This window comes from Pleurodeles waltl, chromosome 6 (genome assembly GCF_031143425.1).
Source record: "Pleurodeles waltl isolate 20211129_DDA chromosome 6, aPleWal1.hap1.20221129, whole genome shotgun sequence".
Classification (NCBI taxonomy): Eukaryota; Metazoa; Chordata; class Amphibia; order Caudata; family Salamandridae; genus Pleurodeles; species Pleurodeles waltl.
This window is the reverse complement of record NC_090445.1, coordinates 1,149,013,139-1,149,037,621: the sequence shown is the minus strand read 5'-3', so window position 1 is coordinate 1,149,037,621 and position 24,483 is coordinate 1,149,013,139. Positions and strand designations below refer to the sequence as shown.

Here is a 24,483-nt window from a genome sequence, read left to right as displayed (position 1 = left end):
AGAGAGGTGACAGAAACGGGGGCCCTAACAAACATTGTCGCACAGGGTGCCACTAGCGCGCTAAAGCCTGCCCTGCTCATATCTCACAGTAACTCAACAATACTGTATTTAGAAAGGGAGATACTCTGCAACACATCACTGTATTTAAAAAGGAAGTTACTTGGCAATAGTTTATTCAATTACCCAAACCTCCTTACCTTCTCAAATCTTGCTGCTGTCTTCAGGGTTCGATTTTCAACGGAAGGGAAGGGTAGGGCTCTGGAGGGACGGGATGCAGACAGCAATCAACAAAGGGCCTCTCGTCTCCCTTTGTTCTGAGAAGTGCAGACTGCAGGCAGCTGTGGCGGCAAGGTGAGAAAGAATCCCTTGTGCGCTGCAGCACAACAAAAGGGCAGAGGGCGAGTGTCCTGGAGGCAGGTCACAGGTCAAGTGCAGGGCCCCGGAGGCTTCCACCGAGTTGCGCCTTGGAGGCCGCCCGGAGTGGTGCAGATTGTGGAGGCCGCAAGCTGGCCCGTCCTGCTTTCCTGGATCGAGGAGATCAGCCCTCTAAGACGGGTGCCCTTAGCGGCCCACCTGCTCCTTGCCTGATGCTGCGGCTGATCCACAGTGGTGAGCGGGAACCAGTGACGGGGCGAGTGTCAATTGCTGGCGGCCTCTGCGGTTCTCGGTGTCGAGACACTCTGGGAGAATTGACCATGCACCTGCGATCGGGGAAGGGCCCCATCTGTGGCCATGCTGCCAGGAGGCCTATCTTTCTGGCTTGGAATTCTGCACTCCACCATGTTTTGGAAGGCTGGTAGCTCTAACTGTATCATCTGCTTTCCAGAGGCGCAACTGTACCCAAACAATGAACATTCTGCACATTTTGCGATATTTCAGGCCTTAGGGGAGAACTTCGTAGCCTCAAACATGCTCACACAAGAACTTGCACTTTAAGTGGGAAAGCATGAAAGCAAGGGCAGAAAGTGACAGTTAACTGGTTGCTTTGTGGCTGTTTGGGGGCCTCGGTTGGGGCTCTATCGCTCTTGTCCCCGAGGCGGGGCTCCCCATATCACTACCATTATCTACATAAATGCACCAAGACTGCTTCTATGGATATTATTCTCACCTGCACAGAGTTCAAACATTAAGAGGAAGGCAACCTAGGATTGTTCACCTGAGCCATAGACCTTGTATCTCATCTGAAGAGTGACACTTAAATAAGATGCAGCACAATATTGGAAAGACTCACAAGTGATTTCTGTCAAGATTTCCCCTGCCTCACCGGGGGATTTTAACGCACATGCCACCTAAAAAGCCTCAAGCAAACCTGGCTCCCCCCTCCACCCACGATCGCAGTTGGCGGCGGACGAGGAGATGGCCCTAGCAAAAGAGGACCTTCTCGCCTCCCTACAGGAGTTTAAGAAAGAGCTGAGGAAGGAACTCCAGGCAGATTTCACCATGTCCTTGGAGACTCTGCAGGCAGATCTTAATCCGAACTTACCGACTACATTGGGATTGGCGAGCAGGATTTAGATTCCACTTGCCAAACACTGGAAGGCAGAGTGGTACAGCTTGAAGTCTCCTCAGAAGACCTCAAAGAGCACCTCCATACCACCTACTGAAATCTGAAGAACTGAAAAATTGTTCCATGAGAGCAAATATTCGCATACAGAACTTGGAGGAGGGCGTCGAGGGCCCTGATCTGGAGGCCTTTATCACTGGTGTGTTCTCTGAACTCCTGGACCCGGAAGCCCTAAAGGTTAAACTTGAAAGATTCATATTATAGGCATCTTGGCAAAGCTTCATTCCTTTAAAGTGAAGGAATCCATTTTGTAGGCAGCACGCAAAGCTGAAGAGGTCTCCTTCCAGAGTTTCTCTTGCTCTCTGTTTCAGGACGTGGCTCTAGCGACCATCTCCAGACACTTACAATTCCGGCTAGTGACTGATAAATTATGACAGGACAACATCCGCTACCAATGGACCTATCCTTTTAGCCTAACCTTTACTTACAAGAATAATCCCCACCAATTTACAGTTTTTCAAGAAGCGTCTGAACTGTTGGGCATAAAGGCTTCCAGCTGTGATCCTTGAGGAGGGGAGGAGACAATCAAGCTTCTTTAATCGCTGCCAATTCTGAGCAGAGACAATGCCTTCCTCAGCGACGACCCAGGCGACAGGGAAACGATGGGCTCCAGGCTGAATCTTCACTTCAATTTTGGGGTCCCTGGCTGCCTCTCCTCCTCACTGCCTGCTCTGGTGTGGTGACAGTGTAAGCCCCTATGGTCGTAGTTCCTTCCTGATGGAGGGATGGGGGGGGGGGCGTCAGATGGCCAGAAGAGCAGACATGACTTATTTTCTTTCATCCAAGGCCAGGGATGCCGAACAGTACCTTCCTACACTCTGGAGTCAGTCGGCCTCCTGGGGTGACATTGTACCACCACATTGTACCACCACTCTATAAACCGAGATTGACCTCAAACTATTATTTTTGACTATACAATAATGAATGCCACATCTGGGACATGATGTCTTTCTTATCATTTCCAGCAACTTGCATATCTAGATGTTGGGGATCTAGACTCCTCATTGTTACTCTGTTCTTGCTTAATGGTTATTCCATGAGTGACCCATTAGAGATGTGAGGGGGGAAAACAGGGATTGTTATTTTCAGGAGGCGTGAAATGTACACTAAGGGAAGGTATGCTCACGTTCATTGAAGCAGAGCTTATTACCTGATTATCTTACAGATGGTTTTAATTACACACATCTGCAATACTAGAGTGCTTAACTCACTCTCTAAGAGGGTCAAGCTCTAGAAATAGCTTTTAGACAATAGTTACCACATAATAGTTTTACAGGAGACCCAGCTACGATGATCTGATGATCACAGGCTTCGTCACAAGTCTTACCCTCAGATCTATCGTTCCTCAGCATCCATCAAACACAACAGAGTCACTTTGTTATTCCACTCCTCACTTAATTTTCAGCCTTTAGGTACCAAGACAGATAAAGATGGGAAGGCTGTGGTGGTTAAAGGCAACATCCGAGACAGGCTGTGCACACTTATCTCACTTTATAGCACAAACACTGTGCAGGCCACCTTCCTATATACCTTCTATACACTGCTGGGGGGCTTACTGAGGGGACTCGCACAGGGAACTTTCCTATAGCCTTAAAACACGAACTGCACTCCATGGGTCTGGTTGATGCCTGGAGATCACACCACCCCACGACATGTAATTTTACTTTTTTCTCACACTCGCATCTCTCCTACTCACAGCTCGATTATATATTCATTAGCCAGTCCCTGGAACACTCAATCTGGCGGGCTACAGTCAACTCTATCGCCCTATCCGAACACACCCCGGCCACCCCGTTTCCTAAATTACGGTGATGGTTCTTTCCAAACTCTCTCACAAGGGAGACAATATACGCAAAACCATTAGCAATTTTCTTTTATCATATCCCCCCTTTAGACACTTCTTATGCCACTACATGGGAGGCTTTTAAAGCCATGTTTGTTGGGAAATGCATATCTTTGTTAGCCACACAAACCAAACAAAAGACCCTGACAGATTACTCCTGGAAGCGGAACTAAGCACCGCAGACAAGGCACACAAAGATAACCCTACACTACAGCGTCAGAGTACAGTCACAGTCCTATGTGGCAAACTGGACGCCATATATACAAATAGAGCAGAACTTACCCTTCTTCGACTTAAACATAAAGTCTACTATAAAGGGAATAAAATTAGTGCCAGCTAGCCTGACAATGAGAGAAAAACACGAGAAGGAATATATAGGCTATCTTAAAACAGATTCAGGCGAGACAATCACTACAAAAAAGGACAAAGCCAAAACGTTCTATTCTTTTTACGAAACCCTCTACATGGCAGGGGTATATAGTGAAAAGGCCCAATTAGATAATTTGAAAGGGATAGACCTCCCCCAAGCATACTCTGATCTTAAAGAAGATTTATGCAGTCCCATCACAGATGAAGATGTGTTAAGCGCCCTCAAGGAACTTAAGCTGTATAAATCCCAATGGCCTGATGGGTTTACAGCCTATTTCTGCAAAACCTTTAGCTCTACTGCACTGACAAAACAGGCCACCTCCTCCATGGCCAAGAAAGGAAACAACCCTCACAAATGTGCCTCTTATAGGCTGGTTGCACTTATGAATCTGAATGCCAAAATGTAGACCAGAATACTTACGTCCAGACTAGAAAACATCCTGCCAGACCTGATCCATCCAGACCATTCCGGCTTTATCTGGGGCTGCCAAAACTCATTCTAATTTATGGAGAGTAACTCATCTGATTGAAAAGGCTACAAAGAAAGAGACCCCTGCAATTCTGCTGACTTTAGACACAGAAAAAGCCTTCGACCTGGTGGATTGGTCTTTCTATTTCATACTTTCCAGAGGTTTGGCTTTGATGATTGGTTTGTTACCATGGGTTAAGCGAGTTACGCAAATCTGCACTCTCAAGTAGTGGTGAATGGAGTGGGCTCCAGCACATTTCCTCTATAATGGGGCACCAGGCAGGGGTGTCCCCTTTCGTCACTAATTTTGGCTCTCAGCACTGAACTCTTTTGCAATTAGTATCATGGAACGACAGGCAATCAAAGGTATTTTCTTTGGATACACCGATCATAAAATATCCCTTCTTGCTGATGACGTCCTACTATCATTCACCTCTTCAACAACCACACTATCTGCTCTACAAACAAAACTAGCACATAAAGAGACCGTTGCTGGCTACCAGGTCAATCTCCACAAGTCTTTTCTACTTAACTGAGCGCTCCCTATATCTGAAATGGAATCCCTAGTTCAAACAACCCCCTTTCAATGGGCTAAGACAGAAATAGGTTACCTTGGGATCAAACTAACACCCAAAATTTTCCCCTGCTTCTCTGTCAACTAACAGTGGACTTCAAATGATGGGTGCCTATATATATATAACATGGCTTGGCCGTATTAATGCAGTCAAGATGACAGTGCTGCCTAAAGTTGTGTTTCTTTTTCAAGGCCTCCCCATTACACCGGATCGTAATTTCTTCAACAAGCTTCGCTCGATGGTACTACGATTCATTTGGCTAAATAAAAGAGCCCATCTTCCTTATAAATTGCGTAGGAAGAGGAGAGATGAAGGAGGTGCGACACTCCCAGATTTCTTCCTATATTACAAGGCAGCACAATTGAGAGTTATAACAGAATGGTCCCCAAGGGAATCTAACAAACACTGGCTACATATGAACAGGGCGGTAACAGTACGATACATTTGGGACGTCTTGTGGAAACCAAAAAGTGATCATCCCCCTAATGTATATCTCAGCACACCCACTAAAACAACCTTATCGGTGTGGGACTCAGTGACTAAGATGTAGGGATGGACCATGTTTCCCTTCCCCATATACTCCCATTCATTTAATTCCTGCATTTTTCCCAGCACTAACACCAGGCCCATTCGATCAACGGAGAGAGGGAGGCTGTCTTGTGCTGTCTGACCTTTTTCACAGTAGGAACCTATGTACTTTTGAACACTGCCAGAGGGACTTAGGAATATCCCCAACTGAAAAATTCTACTAAACTCCACGTATACACTGGGCTTTTCAAATGGATACACACCTAGAGGCCACCAGAGATCTTACTCCAATTGAAAGATTTGTTTGCCGCTCTGGTGGTACAAAAGGTAATATCTCCTTTCTCTATAGTCATCTACTTACAACAGCCCCACCCTATACCCCCACCACACGCAATTCTGAGACAAAACGCTTAATACCTCGATTTCCGACAAAGAATGATGGACAACATGGAAAGACATTCCTAGATTCAACCATTACCTGGGCATGCTAGAGGCACATTACAAACTCCTATTTGACTGGTATCTCTAGCCTACAAAACTTAACAAGATATTCCCCAATCAGTCTGATCTCTGCTCAAGTGAATGTGGCCTTCTTGGAGACTTCCGCCATATCTGGTGGGATTGCCCTACCATCTGCCCATTTTGGACGGAAATTTTAGCATAAATGAGAACTATACTGGGCTTTCCTCTGCCATCCACACCAGCACTCGCTCTATTAGCCCTTTTAGATAAATCCCTGAAACAACAATCCTCCAGTGACCATTCTATCCTCTGGCTTTGCCTACGGGCTGCCAAAATGCCCAGAGCAGCTGCCTGGAAGGTACCAACAGCTCTATCCCGTTCCCAGGGGCATGCCAGACTATGGCAAGCTATAACACTGGAAAGAATGGCAGATATACAATCATTATTTTTTTATTTTTTTAAATATAAATGGGGACCTTTAGTCCAGTTTCTATCAGATGGCCTCCCCCTAACAGCCTGCACTAACCGAACAAGGGTCCTCCACTTATTCCAATTTTGAGCAACTTCTGGGACCCGCCTGAAAATGAGACAAGATCTAGCCCCCTCCTGTATGACAAACACATGCGTCCCCCTGCATCCTGTACACACCCATGGTTCTGCTTGTTATTTTTTTCTGTCTTCTCGAAGGAGGGTTTGAGATTTTTATGCATTGAATAGCTTATAATTCACTGCATTCTGTTAATGCTATTTCATTTGGTACGAGATAGTCACTGTTAGGCTTCGTCTTCTGTTTTCAGCAACTGTAATTGACACTAGCAGACAGTATGTATATTATCTCGAAGCTGGCTTAAGATATTGCAAGTGTTGCTCTCAATGCTCTATAAAAAAACCTAATAAAGAAAGTTTGACAAAAAAAAAAAAGAAGCATTTGCAATGCAATCAATCTTGTATTTGCGAGAGTTAGAACTAATAGTAAATGACAATGTAACTTACCCATGTGTGTTGGTTTGGAGCAGAGTTGATGTATGTGTGTGGATTGGAATTATGTGGGTTAACTTGAATTGCTAGTTCTCGAATCGTGTGGGGTGGAATTGTGTGGTGTGGAGTGTATTTGTGAAGTGAAATTCTGTGGCATGATAAATAGACAAGGGTGAAAGCTACACAGAATAGACAGAAAGGAAGACAGACAGGCAAAGGTATTTGTGCACAAAGTGGTTAATGGACTCAAGACAGAGGAATAAAAAGAATGTGTGAGACAGAAAGTAAACAGTCTCCTCTCCGTGTTTTATTAGTCTGAGCCACTGCAGTCCTTTTCCTGTGGACTGTCTGATGCAGCTCCATCAGCAGCAACTGTTTGCGATAGACAATCCCGTCACGACACAGCTGAAATCTACAGTCTGCAAAGGTTTCACCACTCCGGGGCCGGACTCGGAGAGAGTGAGGTATGAATAGACACTTTTATAAAGGGGATCAGAACATAGTTACTTGCTCCTAGGCTTGTAGAGTCAGAGCTGCACATACACAAACCTTCACTCTTCATCACTTACCAGAGAGAAAAGTAAAAAAGGTAATAAAACAAAAAAATGTTTTCACTGCGCTATTCACAAGAGCAAAACCTGTGGATTTTGTTGTCGGATTCCGGAAGAACTGGAGCTCTCCAAGAAGGAACCTGCCTTTTCAAAACCGGAGGACTCTGCAGTCACGGTCCAGCAGAGAACAAACGGACAGTTAGAGTACAGGCAGGTGAGGCAGCTGAGGCAACCAGACGCCAGGCAGGGTACAAGCCATGGGGTGAGGAACAGTCAAGGGAAGCAAAAGAGTTAGGGACAGCCAGAGGCCGGACAGGCAGAGCACCCACACAGAGCAGGCAGATTACAAGGCACTGCTGGGGCATGGCAGGCTTTGCTGTCAAAGAGCAGGAATGGACAGAAAGGATCACCAAGGGTGCAGCAAGTGGCGGGGCAGTAGGAGACTAGGGCAGGCTAGAAGGGAAGTGCAAAGGACGCCCCCGCAGGGGGAATAAAGAGCCGGCGCCTTAACGGCCGCCTTGGCCCGGAAGGGACAGGTTAAACCGGTTTGGGGAGGGCGCGCCCCAGTGAAGGAGCGACGCACCGCCCACCCCCTAGGGCGACCATCAGGTAGGGGGGGGCGCAGATATCACCAAACCAATAGTGGGGGGTTTGCGGTTTTCAAACCCCCCAATAAAAACATCGCAGATATGTAGAGGGGGGGGCACAGGAGGCATTTAAGGCGAGCGTCCTGCATGGACCCAAAATCAGGATCATCTGGAGCAGGATAACGCGCTCACAAGACAAACAAACATCAGGACCATCTGAACGGCGGCTTCACCTTCTTCACCTACCTTTCCTCTCTAAGGACGTGGACTCCGGAACCCCCCCCTCCGACCTGCGTTGGAGTCGCAGCGACATCGGACCTCGGTGGCGTTTCAGTGAGCGGGCCCCTGGGTCACCCGGAGAGCACCTTGTCGGTCGGGCCAGTTTCTTCGCCGCAGCTTCGTCAGCAAGATCCAGCGGCATCGTGGTGGGAGCCTCGGGGGACCGCGCAACAGCGCAACGCGACCCCGGGACCTGCCAGCAGCAAGATCAGCGCAGCTCGGGAGACGAGCAGTAACCGGCGGCTGCCCTCCTGTTTTGTGGGGCAGGCGAACGCGCTGCTCCATCCGGCAGCATCGGCGGCACTGCCTAGGGGGACCGCGCTCTTACATCGACGCGACCCCAGGCACCACCTTTCCAGCCGGCGTCGAACGCGCGGATCCATCCAGCAGCACTGGCGTCATCGCTTAGGGGGACCACGCTCGTAGCGTGACGCGACCCCAGGCACCACCATCCGAGCCGGCGACACTTGTCCTGTGTGCTGGTGAGCGCAAGGAGCCGCCTCGACGTCCCGCAGCCGCCGGGAGGCATTTTCTGCTCGGGGGACCGAGCATTGAGCGCAACGCGATCCCGGGCGTGCCTGGATCACTCCCGGAGGCAGCACCTTCCCTTTTTGCGTGGGCGCGGCAGTGCATTACGTGACTGAGGAGACCCCCTCCTCACGTGGTATCCAGGAAGTTTCCTGGTACTCCGAGCGGGTCACTAGGAGACCGCGTATAAGCGTGTCGCGGCGTCCAGGGGTCACAACTTAACAATTTGCTACCGACCCACAAAAATAACTCTATTTGGGTTGCTCCAGTGGACCACGCAAAAGTGCGACGCGACCCTGTTAGAGCGCCCCCTTCCCCTCCGCAGAAGGACAACGGCGAAACTATAAAAAGCAAAAGCAGTTCAACGCGACCTGTAGCTGGGGAAAACAGATTCCCAGGAACAATTTAGCTGGTTTTTAGTTGTCACCGTTATTAATTACTGCTCCCGGGGGACCGCGCAACGGCGCAACGCAACCCCGCCTAGAGCTAAAGAGAGCAAGCCTCATCGAACTAAGTGCACAACTGAGCAACTTTGCTGGCTGAACAGACAGTGACACAGGAGAACCAATCCATAAGGCAGTTGAGCAGCAGGACGATTTTGAGAAAATGATCGCACACATGAGGGCAGAGGCACTGAGACGGGGCAAAGATTGGCTGCGCGCCAAGATGGAGGACAAGAGCAGGGAACCCGCAGAGCGCGACGAGGAATCCGCAGCGCCGCCAGGCTTGTCAGACAAAGCAGCTGAAAGAGCCCCGCTTCCACCACAGAAACCTGGAAGGCGGCAGCGATCAGGGGGGAAGCAAGTAAGCCAACCAAGAAGGCGAGGGTCGTGATCCTGAACACAGAGGACAAGACAGCAGCGACACCAGAGGCCAGCAGACCAAGCGCGCCTGCAGAGGGTGAGCATATAAGCGCAATTATCAAAGAATGTTTTAAGTCACTTGCACCACTGCTGCTGCGGGGGGATGGGGCGGGGGCAGCCATAGACGGGGTCCAACCCATAGATAGACAACCAAACACCCCAGCAATTACCTTAGAGCACCCTCCCCCAAGCGACTCCCTGACGGCGTGGGGCGCGGTGACAAAGGGAGGAAACCCAACACTCAATGCGGGTAACCCACCAGAAACATACACAAGACCGTCACTGGGCCCACCCTCCATGACAACCAGAGCAGCAGGCCTTGCAACAGCCATCCCACTCCCAGTTAAAGAAAGAATATGGCGAAGGAATTTATAGACATTTTCACATTGCTAGAAATCCAGCTAGAGGGTCTAGACCTCACTGTATGCGACAAGAAGGATGATGACAGAAGGGAAAGGAAGAGAGCTAGAAAAGAGGGGAACTTTGAGAACTGGCTAGACGCATTTAGAATAATGGCCTGCGTCATAGTAGAAAAATTCCCACACAGCGCAGCTGATCTCTAGCTTTATGAATCCAAAATACACGAAGCACACCGCCAATTCCCGGGGGATGCCTGGCTAGAGTATGATAAAAGCTTTAGATTAAAAATGCAAGCCCATCCAGAAATGGAGTGGAACCAAGAGGATGTATACAGCTACATCCACAAAATGATGGTCGCAAGAGAAGTTAGCGCATGTGCGGGAAGAGGGGACCAGCCTTTTCGGAACGGCCACAGCAGGGGGAAGCACGAGAAATATAAAGCACCCTATAGGCACAAAGGGTAAGTGGCATATGGCACAGTGCGAAATCAAAAGGCGATAAGGGACCACAGGCCATATGTTGGAAATTCGACACAGATGAGTGTTCTTGGGGGCAGAACTGCAAATTTAAACACAGTTGCTCCGCTTGTGGGGGAGAACACCCAGCATCGACTTGTAGAAAAACAGTCACAAGTCAGACAGGAAAGAAAAGAAAAAGAAACAGTAGGGTCCACCCCCTCAGCAGCCTGAAGCCAACCAGTTGAATTTCAAATTAGCCAAGTCACCAATCATTACAAACACTCTGAGGAAGCTAGCCAACGCATACCATAATAAGCGAGACGCAATCACACTAGTAAGAGGTTTTGAGGAAGGTTTCGTAATCCCAGTGAAGGGACAGATAGCTGGGGGGCCCCGAAGAACTTGAAATCTGCCTCAGAACACCCCCAGGTCATCCAGCAAAAAATCAACAAAGAATTGAAGCTGGGTCACATCGAGGGCCCACTCCTCTATCTCCCCCTCCCTACAGACCTAATCATCTCAACACTAGGGGTGGTACCAAAAAAAGAACCTGGCCAGTACAGATTAATACACCACCTTTCTTACCCAGAAGGCAAATCAGTAAATGATAGAATCCCAGAAGAAGCGTGCATGGTGGGTTATGCCACACTAGACGACGCAATTGACATGATCAGAGCAACAGGCAAGCCGGCACTACTAGCAAAGGCGGACATTGAATCCGCATTCCGGCTACTGCCAGTGCATCCCGACAGCTATCACCTGCTAGGTTTCCAACACAAAGGACAGATATTCATAGACAAGGCCATGTCAATGGGTTGCTCCATCGCGTGCGCATATTTTGAAAAGTTCAGCACATTCTTGGAATGGGCACTCCACACCAGGCACCCAGCGGGGGGAAAAATGCACTACTTGGACGATTTCCTAATCATAGGAGGGGCAGATGATGGTACATGCACCAGCCTCCTGGTAGCTTTCCAGGCACTAACAGGAGAGTTGGGAGTCCCTCTAGCAAGGGAGAAGACGGTAGGGCCAACCATTTCACTCGTATTCTTAGGCATAGAATTGGACACGGTCGCAGACACATCCAGGCTTCCACATGAAAAAGTAACTGGGCTGAGAGCAGACGTCAAGCCCATGTTAGGCAGACAGAAAGCAACCCTCGGCGAGTTGCAGAGCATGGTGGGCAAACTTAATTTCGTAACCAGAGTTATCCCAGCAGGCAGGGTGTTCGCCAGGCGGCTGAGTCGGTTGACAGCAGGGCTGCGCGAGAAACACCACCACGTGAGACTTGGAAGTGGGGTCAAAAGAGACCTCTCCATGTGGTACTCGTTGCTAGAGGAATTCAACGGCCAGCTCATCTGGAGAGAGGGCTGGGTAGTAGCAAGGGAGATCTCACTGTTCACCGACGCCGCGTGGGCTGCGGATTTGGGGCCATCCTGGGTAGGGATTGGTGTGCGGCAAAATGGCCACACAGGTGGCTGGAGCTAGGGATCACCAGGAACATCACTTTCCTAGTACTATTCCCCATAGTAGTAGCCCTAACAATATGGAAATCTCAGTTAAAAAATTTGCAAAATAACCCTATGGACAGATAACTTAGGAGTGGTCATGGCCATAAACAAAGGGTTCGCATCATGCCACAACACGCTGAGATTACTAAGGCGACTAGTTTACATCCAGTTAAAAAACAACCTGGACATCAGGGCCAGACACGTAGAGGGCACAAAGAACTCACGGGCGGACGCCTTTCTTGTTCCCAGATGGACTCGCGCCCGAAGCAAGCTACAGGATTACACCCTTCCCAGTAGAGCTATGGGAACTAGCAGAGCAGACCTGTCCATACTAGTACAGAGTGCCTTCACGCCAGAGACACAGCGGAGGTATGAAAAGTATACCAGGGTTTTCATGGATATTGGGGGCTTAGAGTCATTAACCGACACTGCAGCAACCAGGCTCGCAGCAGAACATTTAATCCTTTGGGCTTTTAAACAGGGGAAAACAAAGTCCTGGGCACAGGCACACCTGGCGGCAGTGGCCCACCACTCTAAACTACAATTGAGCACTGATCCCACTGGCTCGCATTATATAAAAACAGTAATGAAAGGCTGGAAACGCCTAGAGGGGCGCAAAAAAGACACCAGACAGATTGATTTTAACAAACTAACAAAGTTAATAGATTCCCTGCAACTCATAGCTGAGAACCGGTACGAGCAACTATTGTTCAGGGCAGCCTTCACCACAGCTGTCAGGGAATGTGTTAGGGACAGGGTTAGCAAAGTAGATGGCTAATAGGAGACGTGGGGGAGTATCGGACAATCAGAAGGAGGTAGGGAACAGGCATGGGCAGGCTGAGTTCACGACGGGAGCAGGCATGGATGGAAAGGACAGCCAACACACAAAGGTAACAGACATGGACAGAGAGGGCAGTCTAGGGGAATGAAGGAAGCAAGCATGCAGAGAAGTGGGAGTCAATGGGAACATAGGAAACGCATGGACAGAAGGGTCAGTTGAAGGCTTGGAGGGAAGAAGCATGAGCTGGAGAGGCAGTCTGAGGGCATAAAGGAAACGTGCAAGATCCAAAAAGGCACTCTTCGTACTGGACCCACCTGTCGATGCTGGCCATGGCCATGCATTCTGCAGCAGTTAGGCTGGGGCAGTCCTCCTCCTCCTCATGCTAACTGGCTTTTTCTCGTGCGCGTTCAGGGCCGCATTACGTCACCGACCACCGGGGGTCGCTACATACCGAAATGGTGACCGAAAGTGCCTGCGCATGAGGATCCTCTGTCAGCTCCACCAGTTACATTCACAGATTTTTATAGCACTTTCTTTTCCGACACTCTGGTCCCCAGCTGAACTTCTGAAAGCCAAGCAAAGCACCTCCTCTAACAAACATCATCACCCAGATGGTTGAACAAAGGTGAGGAAAGAGCACCAGTGAACATGCTGCATTATGGGATGCACAGCGCCCGTTTAGTGTAACTGTTTACGTTGTGGGAGACCTCAATAGGCAAAGTGATAGCGGAGTGAGTGGAAGATGCTAGGACCAGGATGATAAATTTGAACAAACATTATTACTTAAACTCATCCCAGACCCCCAGGAACAAAGAGCAAATGGAAAAAATTGACGCCAACAAAAGCCGTACTCAGTGAAAATGTAAATGGTCAAAGTAAGCTTGAAGTTCAATTAAAAGGGCGTCCAAACTCGGAAAATGGTTTAATGTACCACCATAATACTAATTGAAATACACTTCAGTTCCCACTGAAGTCCTAGTAGAAGAAGGAAGAAGGTGTGGGCAACGACTAGAGCTGCCAACTTTTGAACTGAGTACCCGGTTCGATTCACGGCGTTGGCTCAACATCACTTAATCTCCAGTGCCTCCAAAAAATGAGTTTGTCCTTGTGTAATGTAGCTGGTACTTATGTAAGGCATCAAATCCCTAAAGTAATTAAATAAACATGTAATTAAATAAACAAGTGGGCCTCCGCCCTCCCTCTCACCATTAGGATGGGAGGCAGGCACACTCTGCAAAGAAAATCCAAGCCAAGGAAGGGCAGGAGCAGGCAGCTGAAAGAGGGCACTGTGAGCCCACAAAGACCAAATGGGACCAAGATAGCAGCCTGGTTTATAGGCTTGTTTACAGCTAAGCTAACCTGAGAGCAAGAAACCTGAACACCAGCAGGAAGTAAAGGAAAAAAAGTCCTCTAAATACCAGATAAACAGGACAAAGCTTAATTATACAGTAGTTGGTCCCTGCGCCCAAAGAGAAAAGGGAGGGGCTAACAGGCATGACTGATCACTAGCAAGGAAGGATTTTTAAATGACACTAAAATGAGCAAATGAAATGGCTTTAAGCCCACAGTAAGTACACTAAAGTATACAAGTTCCAATCCAAACCGGGTCTGGGATGAGTTTAAGTAATAATGTTTGTTCAACTTTATCATCCCGGTCCTAGCATCTTCCACTCCAAACCCATACATCAACTCTGGTCCAAACCAAAACACATGGGTAAATTACATTGCCATTTACAACACCATTAGTTCTAACTCTCGCAAATACGAGATTGATTGCATTTCAAATGCCAAATACACTTATGGTCGATCTAAAAACATAGGAGTCTGATCTTGTTTAGTGTAACCTGGTACTCATGTAAAGTCCTCCAATGGCTTTGGGCCACGCTCACCCTATATAAAAAAAAATGGAGATGTAAAACATGACAGCTGCTTTCCAATTTATCTATATAACATGTTCTCCACAATATTATTCAATCATGGCTCAGTAGTCCCATGTAGTGTGTGTGTATATCTGTGTTAAAAGGAGAGTTTTATAATTAATAAATATGTGTACATGTAGGAGCATGTTTTCAGCATTTGAAAAGAAAAATGGCTACTAGGCATTTTGTGGTATATTTTGGTTAACTGATCGCTTAAAGCATTGCCATAGACATTGGGCTTTATAGTCTATTTTGCAAAGCATGTCCTGCATCACACCATGTTCTTATCTGCTCAAGGATGTGTGATTTTCAAAGTCTGTCTAGTGACATGACATTCTTATAGTATGTCTTCAAAAATGTGTATGATGTGTATTGTTCTTTACCTTTCTGCACAATGTGTTATGGCCATGCTTTGTACAATGTGCCCCAAGGCCTGTCCTTTGAAAACTGTGCTTCTCAACCATACCTACGCCAGTTTTTGCACAGAGACTGTTTTTACTTCAAACTTCTTATAGGGTTCCTTGCAAGCTTCTGATTTTTGGTGCATTTGACAATTAAAAAAATGCATGGACCTAACAAAATCAACATGTTGGTAACACTTAATCTAACAGACAAAACAAAAGGAATATTTATGGTGGCCCCCATAGGTATTATTAGATGCTTCAGGTAAAGAATACGGAGACAAAGGGAGGTTTCTTTCAGACAATGAAAATTGCAAAGTCTGTATGTGGCTACAGAACGGGGAACAAATTAAGTTCCCATTGTATAACAGATAGATGTGAATGAATTAAGAATAACTGAGTTAAATGTTGCTCACTGGATAGTCAAGAGATACATAATAATTATGATTTTAGGGGAACCAGAAAGCATGGCTCTTGAAACAGGCAGTGGAGTGCTTCACAATGTTTTAAGTGGGGTGTGCAAATATGGGGAAGACTTGTCTAGTAAATTTGCAAAGACAGTAAACCCTTTTTAAAAAGTGTGAAGCTTTCATGATTTTAAATGGAACAGGATACAAACTGATGCACCTTCAGTCAACATGCACATTATAGGAAAAGGTTCCTGCCAACATTCAGGAAGATGATCCTTGATGTATTTCTGGTGATGTCTTGCATAAACCCTGGGTCATTGATGTGCAATACTAATGAAAATCGCTGCAATATAATGGGAATACCTGGTATTTGGAGATTATAATAAAAATCGGATTGTGTATTACAGTAGTACATTAAATTATTGGGAAAGTGATAAAATGCTCTCTGGGGAGGAAATCTATACATGTAAAAAATCAAGGGAAACCTGTTGTTTCTGTGAAAATGGTACACTTCTGTGTGAGAAAATTGAGCTTATTTAGGTTAAATAAAAACTGGGTATGTCAAAGTGAATTGTCTGTTTTTTCGGAAACTAAAACGTAGATGCTTCAGACAAAATTATTGCATTAGTGAAAAATACGAAGTTGTTATTTGAAGGATCATTTTGTGTCAAAATCGGGAGGCTTCGTGCTGATTTGTGTTGCTTGGTACCAAAGTACACTTACTGCAGTGGCTATTTTATGACCTGTGTTGTGTGAAAGTATTTCATTATCTATATGGATACTTATTTTTACTTAATGCTGTCATTTAAACATGTTCAATTGGTGTAACTTGTCTGATCTAGTAAGATATATGTATGTAGCTGAACAGTAGCATTAATTATAAGTCTGTAATTCTTGTTGAGCTTGTGTCTCTTGACTTGTGATTGTGAAATTTGTATTACCTGTTTTTTCAATTGTGCCCCTTCTAAAAATGGAAACTCAATCATAACATAAGATTGGGCATCTACACAGAAGCGGTAGAAAGGAAATAATAAGTAAAGGAAAATGCGGCATGCATTTTAAAAAATGGTAAGTCATGTGAAGTTGCAGTACATATAGCTGTTCAGGCAATTTTAGGATGAATATGCGGAAACCCATACCATGTGCCACCATTTGTTTCAAAGCTTTTCTTCGGAAGTATTGGTCCTAATACCCCTGCCTTACACACCACAACAGAATTGGAATATTTCATTTAGGACCTCTCAATATCTAGCCAATTTATATGACGTGTGCTGTAAAATGCTCTATTTTCTGCCTTGTTATTTGTATTTAATTTGCTTAAAGGGGGAACTCCCGTATTCTCCTAAAAGAAGCCGGGCTTGCTTGATTTCCTCAAAGGCTCTATCTTATCTGAGTTAGGTGTTGACGCCCCATCAGTTTAAAGCTCATCAGCAGCCGCTGCATTCCTCCCATTTGAAGATGGAGGTCCATAGAACGAGTCAGTGTGAGTCTACACATCAACATGTTTTTTTTGCTTAGAATTATCTACCAGAAAATTATTTCAGATGTGCATAACTGCCAGTAAACGTGGCATCAGCATCTACACAGTTGTTCCCACATTTAAGGGAATTTAGATGCCCTTGTCGTGAAAATTATAATGGACGGCTATTGTACCCAAGTACTTACAACAAATCATATTACAAAAAATATAATCCAGTGATAATCATATTTGACGCTCTGCAGTTATTTAGGAACTTCGAGGTGATGTTACTTTTTTGTTACGTCTAGAATGAGTGAATATGAACTCCCAATAAGATTTCTACCAGCAGGTAAAACACATACCACTCCCAACCTTAATTCATCAGCACAGGGACAGTGTTTGTAGCTCTATGAGGCAATCTGATAACCCTTGCTGATGCCAGCCTTTAAAAAAGTCTTCTTTTGTCTTTACTCAAGAACCTGCCCTGCCACACTTTTTAGGTCTCATTTTTTACAGAAAATTTTAGCGGACTTGCCAGACTTATACTGTCCTGAAAAATCATAATAAATATATCCACTCTGTCCACAGAGATCATCAAATGTCACTCAAATGATGCTGCCTCCCCCCACAACACACAGTATAAAATAACGAGTCATCCCACTTCAGCCATTGCAGACTAGCATCTAACTAAAGAATCATCTTTGGTAAGGATTTGAGCTCCTGCAGGTATGTGGAAATCAGTTGGATCTGGCTTGAGAGAGCACCTAGTAACTCGTTGAGTAACTGTAGCTTTGTGAGGATTTTGAATCTGACTTGATTGGGTCCACTAATAAATAAAAGGCTGGGCGAAATGTTAATTAAGCCAGAGTTAATTGGTGTAATTTCGGTAATTTTGCTTTACTCTTTTGATGCTAAATTACCAGAAGTTGCACAATCACGTCCGTTTGTGTAATTATTAGTATTTTGGCACAAATGTCCTGCTGCAAGACCACAGGGACAATGAACTTGGCTAGCCCGATTGGCTGCTGACTGTTGTTGTTTGGGTTCTGTTGCATTTAGTGCTATTTTCTTATTGAAAAATACATTTTCTGATCCATTTTCACTAAGAAAATTGCTTTTAATGCTGGGTACCACACAATTATGCCGTAATTTCACATAATTATGCTACAGTAAATTATGCAAGTTATGCCCACCTCAAGACGAGGTGCTGCAGGTATGTGAACACCTTGCACCCTGGACAAAAGTTACAAAATACATACTAATTTATGTATAAAAGAACTTTTGGTGAAATATATTTAATTAAATATCTCTATCTATTGCTTGGCTCCACTACCAGAGACTTTGTACATCTTCTTATCGCAGCATACAGTATATGGCCATGGGCTTTAATGTAAACAGCAGTAATAAGTGGCATACAATTATAGTGGCACCAAAAAAACAGTTATATAATAGGTCTGAAAGCACTTACATTGCCAGTGACTGTTAGTATGTATGTATACTAGGATGTCATCACGAGTGTTCTAGAGTCATCAAGACATTTGCTAAAATTTGCCAATCTCATGTTTTCCAGCAAATTCATAATACAAATACATACATATAAGAGGCTTTTAGTCAACTATACTTAATGGGCTGCTCCACTGTCACTCAGATTTGCTCCATCCCACCACAGCACACAGTATAGAACAATGGGACCGCCCATATTTTTTTATTTTTTTTATTGGGTTTTCAAACAAAACAATACAACACAACAAATCTAAAGAAAACACACGTGTGCAGGAAATGGGATACTAATCCAGACAGGAAAGAACACAGTATTTCACAGTGACATATTTGCAGAGCGAAGCTAGAGTGGCGAGAGTTATCCTGAGCTCTGTGCTGTCATAATGATACCGAGGCACTAGAATAAAGGACAGTCAAATCAATGCGCATCAAAGTCATCACTCTTTCTGCAGTCAGGCATGTAGGATTCCCTGATCCCGCATAATTCAGGAGGCCTTAGTACTGCTAGGCTGCGCAGGTGTCGTGGCTGGGTTCATAAGGCACTACTCAGGGGGTCCTCAAGATCCTCCCCAGGGGACTAGTCTAGGGCAGGCCAACAATACAGCATCCCATGCTGGCATGATCTGGACCTTGTGCACCCCTCTATCCTCCTCTCTCCGAATCGCCTCCCTCTCACAGTCAGCCCATTGAATCACTTCCTTCCACCATCTGTACAAATCAGGGCCTCCAGCTGATTTCCAGCTCATCATCAACTGTCTATGGGCTGGGAAGAGTGCCAAGTCCGTAAACCTGTTGGTTACCTTGTGAGCAGCACTACATTTATGAAGGCCCAGAAGGCACAGATGCAGAAAGTATTTAAAAGGTGTATCTATATCTTGACGGATATCCTGTAATACCATGTCCCAGTAGGGAGTCGGCGCAGGGCAGTTCCAAACCATGTGAGAGAAATCATAATCCACCACACTGCAACAAGGGCATGCCATTTAGGCTGTGGGGAATATGGCATGGATGCGTCATGGAGTGAGGTACGCCCTGTGCAAGAAACAGAAATTAATCTATTTAAACATTAGCATTGCAGGATACTTTGGGTGTATAGGGTGGGATCTTTCTCCAAGCGGCATCGAGGTCCACCATCCACCACTGATGTAACAGAGCTAAGTCAGTCCGCGGTCCTTTCAGAAGACCCTGTAAACAAGTGTAACAGACTTCCTCCTCCCCGTTATAAGGAAGAGGTACCAGAGGCATTTGTGCTCCAGTGGCTCTGTGGATGCCAATCCCCACCAATTTTGTATTTTGCCCATCAGGGTCCTGTGGAGTAGGAAATACCCAGCCAGGAGAATATATGTCTATCGCAGTTCTAAGAAGGGGGTGATTTCTCTCCCTGTGAACAAATCGCCCAACATGGCAAGTCCTGTCTCAGCCCATAGATGCTGGGCTTCCCAGTGGTTGCCAATACTGGGCAGTCAACAAGGGGGGTTCAGAAGCACAGGGGACCCTCATGCGAATCCTCTGCAGTGCCCTGGCCCAACGTGCCTTGCTGTCTTAATGAAAATATTTTCACTGCACACCACTGATGTGGGGTAGTTTCCAACAGAATTCGGGTAAAAAAATCCTGAGATGGCAGACCGCACTTTCCATGGTCTGAGGCATCCCAAATTTAAAAGCGTCATGAGCCACCTACTGCAGCTGTGGAGTCCGATATTACAGTTCAAAATCTAGGGTGGCCATTCCCCCCCTCGTCCACAGGGAGACCCAGTTTCCACAGGGCTACCCGACATTTGCAAGCATAAGGTTAGTAGAATGCCATCTACTTTCCTAAACAATGCTCCAGGGAGTTCCCCCGGCAGAGCCGCAACTGGGTCCTCCCACTTCAGCCATCAGATACCTTTACTTTGAGTGGCAATACTTTGGCATCTGACTCAGAACGAACCTCTAGTAACGACGTGAGGTACTGAAGATTTGCAAACTTCTTGCCAGCCTCAAGACAAAATCCATAGTAAAATAAATACACACACACACACACACACACACACTTAAATAGCTTTGCTCAACTAATATCGAAATGTTAAATGTTACTTCTTGCTATGACAGCACACTGCGCCACGCAGTGAACTTTCATAAAAACAAGTGAATTTTAGTAGACACACTCAAAAATAGTTTGCTAAGAATAAGGTTGAAGGCAAGTGACTTAACCAGTGACAGCTAGTCACTACATGGCATCACAAGTGTTTTTTAGTAATCAAAATATTTATTGAAATGTTAAAAAGAAAAGCACGAATCATTAAATCTTCGAAAGAGTGGATGCAATTTTTAGGGTCGAGCGCACAAGTGCTCTATCCCTGTTGTAATCTCTCTTTGGGCTTTTAACCACGCCCATGTCACTTCATTGGTTGGTGGGCTTGCCATTCAAAATCTGCTTGATTTTATTAGTAAAAGGCATGCATTCGTCATGCGTTCTCCGGTATTTAGCCCTCCTCTAGTGCACTGGCCAACTACTGAAAACATACGAGGCTCCATGTTTTCAGTCTGGTTTCTGCACTACTTTATCTTTTGCAGCTTGTTGGAAAATTCGGGCAGCTGGATCAAACTCAAGAGCGACGTTTAGCAACCAAGTGACTGTTGCTTTGTGAAGACTTTTCAGACCCCTCAAGAGGGGCATTTAATAAATTGAGTTATTGTGGGTTTGTGAATGTCTTGCTCGTCTGATGAAAAAGCATTACACATATATATATATATATGTATATATATATATATATATGTATATATATATATATATATATGAATAAAAGGAACTTTTGTCAAATCTTTTGGGTTGCTCAACTTACATTGATATTTTGCTTCTTTCTACTACAGCACAAACTAAAGAGCTCTTCATGCACAGGCTGACTTTACGATAAGCAACTGCAATCTATTGACATGTATAGTGCCAGTCAAAAAACATTTTGCTAAGAATAAAATGTAAGGTGCTTGAATTTGCCAGTGACTGCTAGTGTGGGAGCAAAAAGGTACCACAAAGGTTACCTTAATCAGAGTTCCCACATTCACTGGATCAGAGATGGTGTTAAACCGCAATTTCATGAAGCAAAGTTTCCCTAGGTTAAGGCACCTCCCAAAGCATCAAAAAACTGAAATACAATTCATTAAGTAAATGGGATGGGTTGATTGGTCCCCGGCAATTCTAGATTAATGAAAAGTTAAAAGTGTTGCCCTACAGATTTAAAAAATTAAATGATATAAAGTCAATTACATGTAGGCTCTTAATACAGATTTATACAGAGTGTGTACAAATGAAAAATTAATCCAATTCCCAAGTGGGCATCAAAATCAAGAGAGTAACCAACAGCATTCCTAGTAGAACAAGAAAGTCTTCTAGCTCACCCTCAAAATTAAATGTTTTTATACGTTATTTTTGCATATGAAATTACAAAATCTACAGACTCACTATGGCGGGAGCAAATGTAGCATTTAGAGAGCAAACAAGGTAACTTAAAAAATAAATGTCACACTACCTTAACAGCTGAGCACTACCATACCACTTAAAAAATTATTCAACATCCTCTAAGCTAATGTCATCCCAAGATGCTAGAACATAACTAGATATATGAAGAAAAATGTGTTAAATAAACAGATAGGCACTGTGAACTAACAGAAGGACCTTGGTAATGTTACAAGTTGTGACTGAAAGTTCATCAAGGGCAGGACAACAATAACTGCGGAAATAAACAAGTACATCTTGGCTTGACTGCGTCTTGGAGAGTTTGAGAGGAGAGAACGTGGGCGGGGGAGTGGGTGAAAGGGGGGACCTGAGTAAAGGGGTGGCTTGCATCTTGGATATGATGGCATTCATGTTTAAAGTGAGCCCTGGTTAACATACATCAGGAAAACACACTTCTACAAATTTGTTTTAAAACAACCAACACTATCTAAGTATGCACACGTGAACCAGAGTGTGACAATGCATTCTGCTCAATTTTGTGACAATGTATTCTGCTCCCTGTTAATAATGAACAAAAATAAAAATTCATTAAAATCTTTCACACTAATTCATGTGTATACTAGGTTGTCATCACAAGTATTCCATAGTCATAAAGAAATTGTTTGAAAGTTGCAATAGTAGCTCATTCTTATACACCGGCTTTGGCATATTGAATATTCAGCGGAAAACCAGCACAATGCACTAGAGTGGCAAAAGTATATATGTAAAATTGTAGGTTAAAGCCATACCCCCCTCAGGTTTGTGTGGGCACATCTGACTCAAAAGGGACATCTGGTAACACCTTGCAGTACAGCAGTTTTGTGATAGACTTGGTAAACAGTCGCTTCTGACTTGAGAGCATCATTGAATAGTCTTAAGGGATATCTAATAGACGCGAAGGACTGTACCCTTTTTAAATACTTCAAGCTGTTTATTCTGACTTGAGGGGTGCATTTAGTTATGGCTTGAGGTACAGCACCAATGTGAAAAGTCAGACCTATATGAAAATGCTGCTTTAATTCTTCAAACATGTATGCAGGACTGGTACTTTAAAACTGAGATTCAGTTATGCAGAAATACTGAGCTGTAGTCTGGATCACCACTAAATAATGTGTATGTGCAGTCAAAGAAGACAACTTACGGTTTGTTCTCGAAGTTTATCATAAAGGTACTCCAGCCTCTGCAATGCGTCCTCCAGCTTTCTTTTTGTTTTCTTGCAGAAAATAATTAAGAACATGTTTATTCTGGTGCTTGTTGGGTAACACTTTAACATCCTCCAGTTTAAAAGTTACAATTATTAAACACTTCAATTCACTCTTTAATGAAAAAGTTACCTACGTTCCGTAACGCCTTATCTGGTAGAGGCTCTACCTAGCTGTGGATTCCTTATGTTAGAATTATCCCCAGGTGTCAGACTGGTCCCGGAAAATGTTTGTGCAGTCCCCCTGCACGCCAGTAGATGGCATTGTTTGGCTCCACAAGTCGTAGTCTGCACCTGAAGAACAAGTTACTTACCTTTGATAATGCCTTATAGGTTAGAGACATATTCTATTTGCAGGTTCCTTACCTTCGAATTTTTCACAGACATGAGTCTGGATCTGGAAATTTTCCTCATGCAGTACCCCTGCGTGCAGTCAGGTGGCGTTGGTTGGCTCCGCATCCGTCGTCGGGTGCACCAGATATGACATCGCAGGATGTACGTAGGCACCACTCCGGCACGCTGACATCACTTTCTTTTCAAAGCTTTGCATGCCAGAAGCCCAGAGCCATGAGGAAGAGTGACCACTAGTGTGTCAAAACTAGGGCCCTAACAGGGAAGTTTCTGTCCCTAGAAATCAGTTTGCAGAACGGGAAGGATTTGTGGGTTGGTAAGGAATCTGCAGCTAGAATATGTCTCTACCAGATAAGTCGTTACAGAAGGTAACTTGTTCATCGGCTAGAGACTTCAAGTTCCAGATTCCTTACCTTAAAATAGATATCCAAGCAATACCGTCCTTGGAGGAGGGTGTCCCAACCAAGATCATACTAAGAAGCACTGCAGGGCTGAGCGTGCAAATTGCCCGCCCCTTCCGACCTGACTGTCCAGGCAGTACTGTTTGGTGAACTTACGCAAGGATGCCCACATTGGTGCCTTGCAGATGTCCAGGACTAGAACTCTGCATGTTAGAGTGGTTGCAGCTGTTGCTTTGGTAGAGTGAGTGTGCAAACCCTCCAGGGGTTGCTTGTTGGCCAATTTGTGGCTCATTTTAATGCAAAGAATGACCCATCTAGCGATGGTTCACTTCTGCACTGCCCGACCTTTCTTTGCAACCACATACCCAAAGAGTTGATCATCCACCCCAAACTCCTTGCTATGATCAAGGTAGAATTACAGTGTTCTTTTTGGGTCCAGGCGGTGGAGTCTCTCCTCTTCCTTAGAAGGATGTGGAGATGCATAAAAAGTAGGCAAGGTGATGGATTGGCCCATATAGGGTGTGACCACTTTTGGAAAAAAGAAACCCTTGGTGTGGAGCACCACTTTCTCAGGATAGATGGAAAGGCAGGATGGCTTAGAAGGGAATGCGTGCAGCTCGCTCACCCTCCAGACAGATGTAATGGCCACAGGGAAAGCTG

The 24,483-nt window shown here is 45.2% G+C and overlaps 1 protein-coding gene across 2 annotated transcripts in view; it reads right to left on the bottom strand.

Moving 5' to 3' along the window:
• SEC31B (SEC31 homolog B, COPII coat complex component) overlaps positions 1 to 24,483 on the bottom strand; it is a 1,228,966-nt gene that overhangs the window by 43,247 nt on the left and 1,161,236 nt on the right. For both annotated transcript variants that reach the window (XM_069240364.1, XM_069240362.1), the window contains exon 25: positions 23,012 to 23,083. In XM_069240364.1, the coding sequence (XP_069096465.1) occupies positions 23,012 to 23,083 (72 nt within the window). The remainder of the gene's footprint in view (positions 1 to 23,011; positions 23,084 to 24,483) is intronic.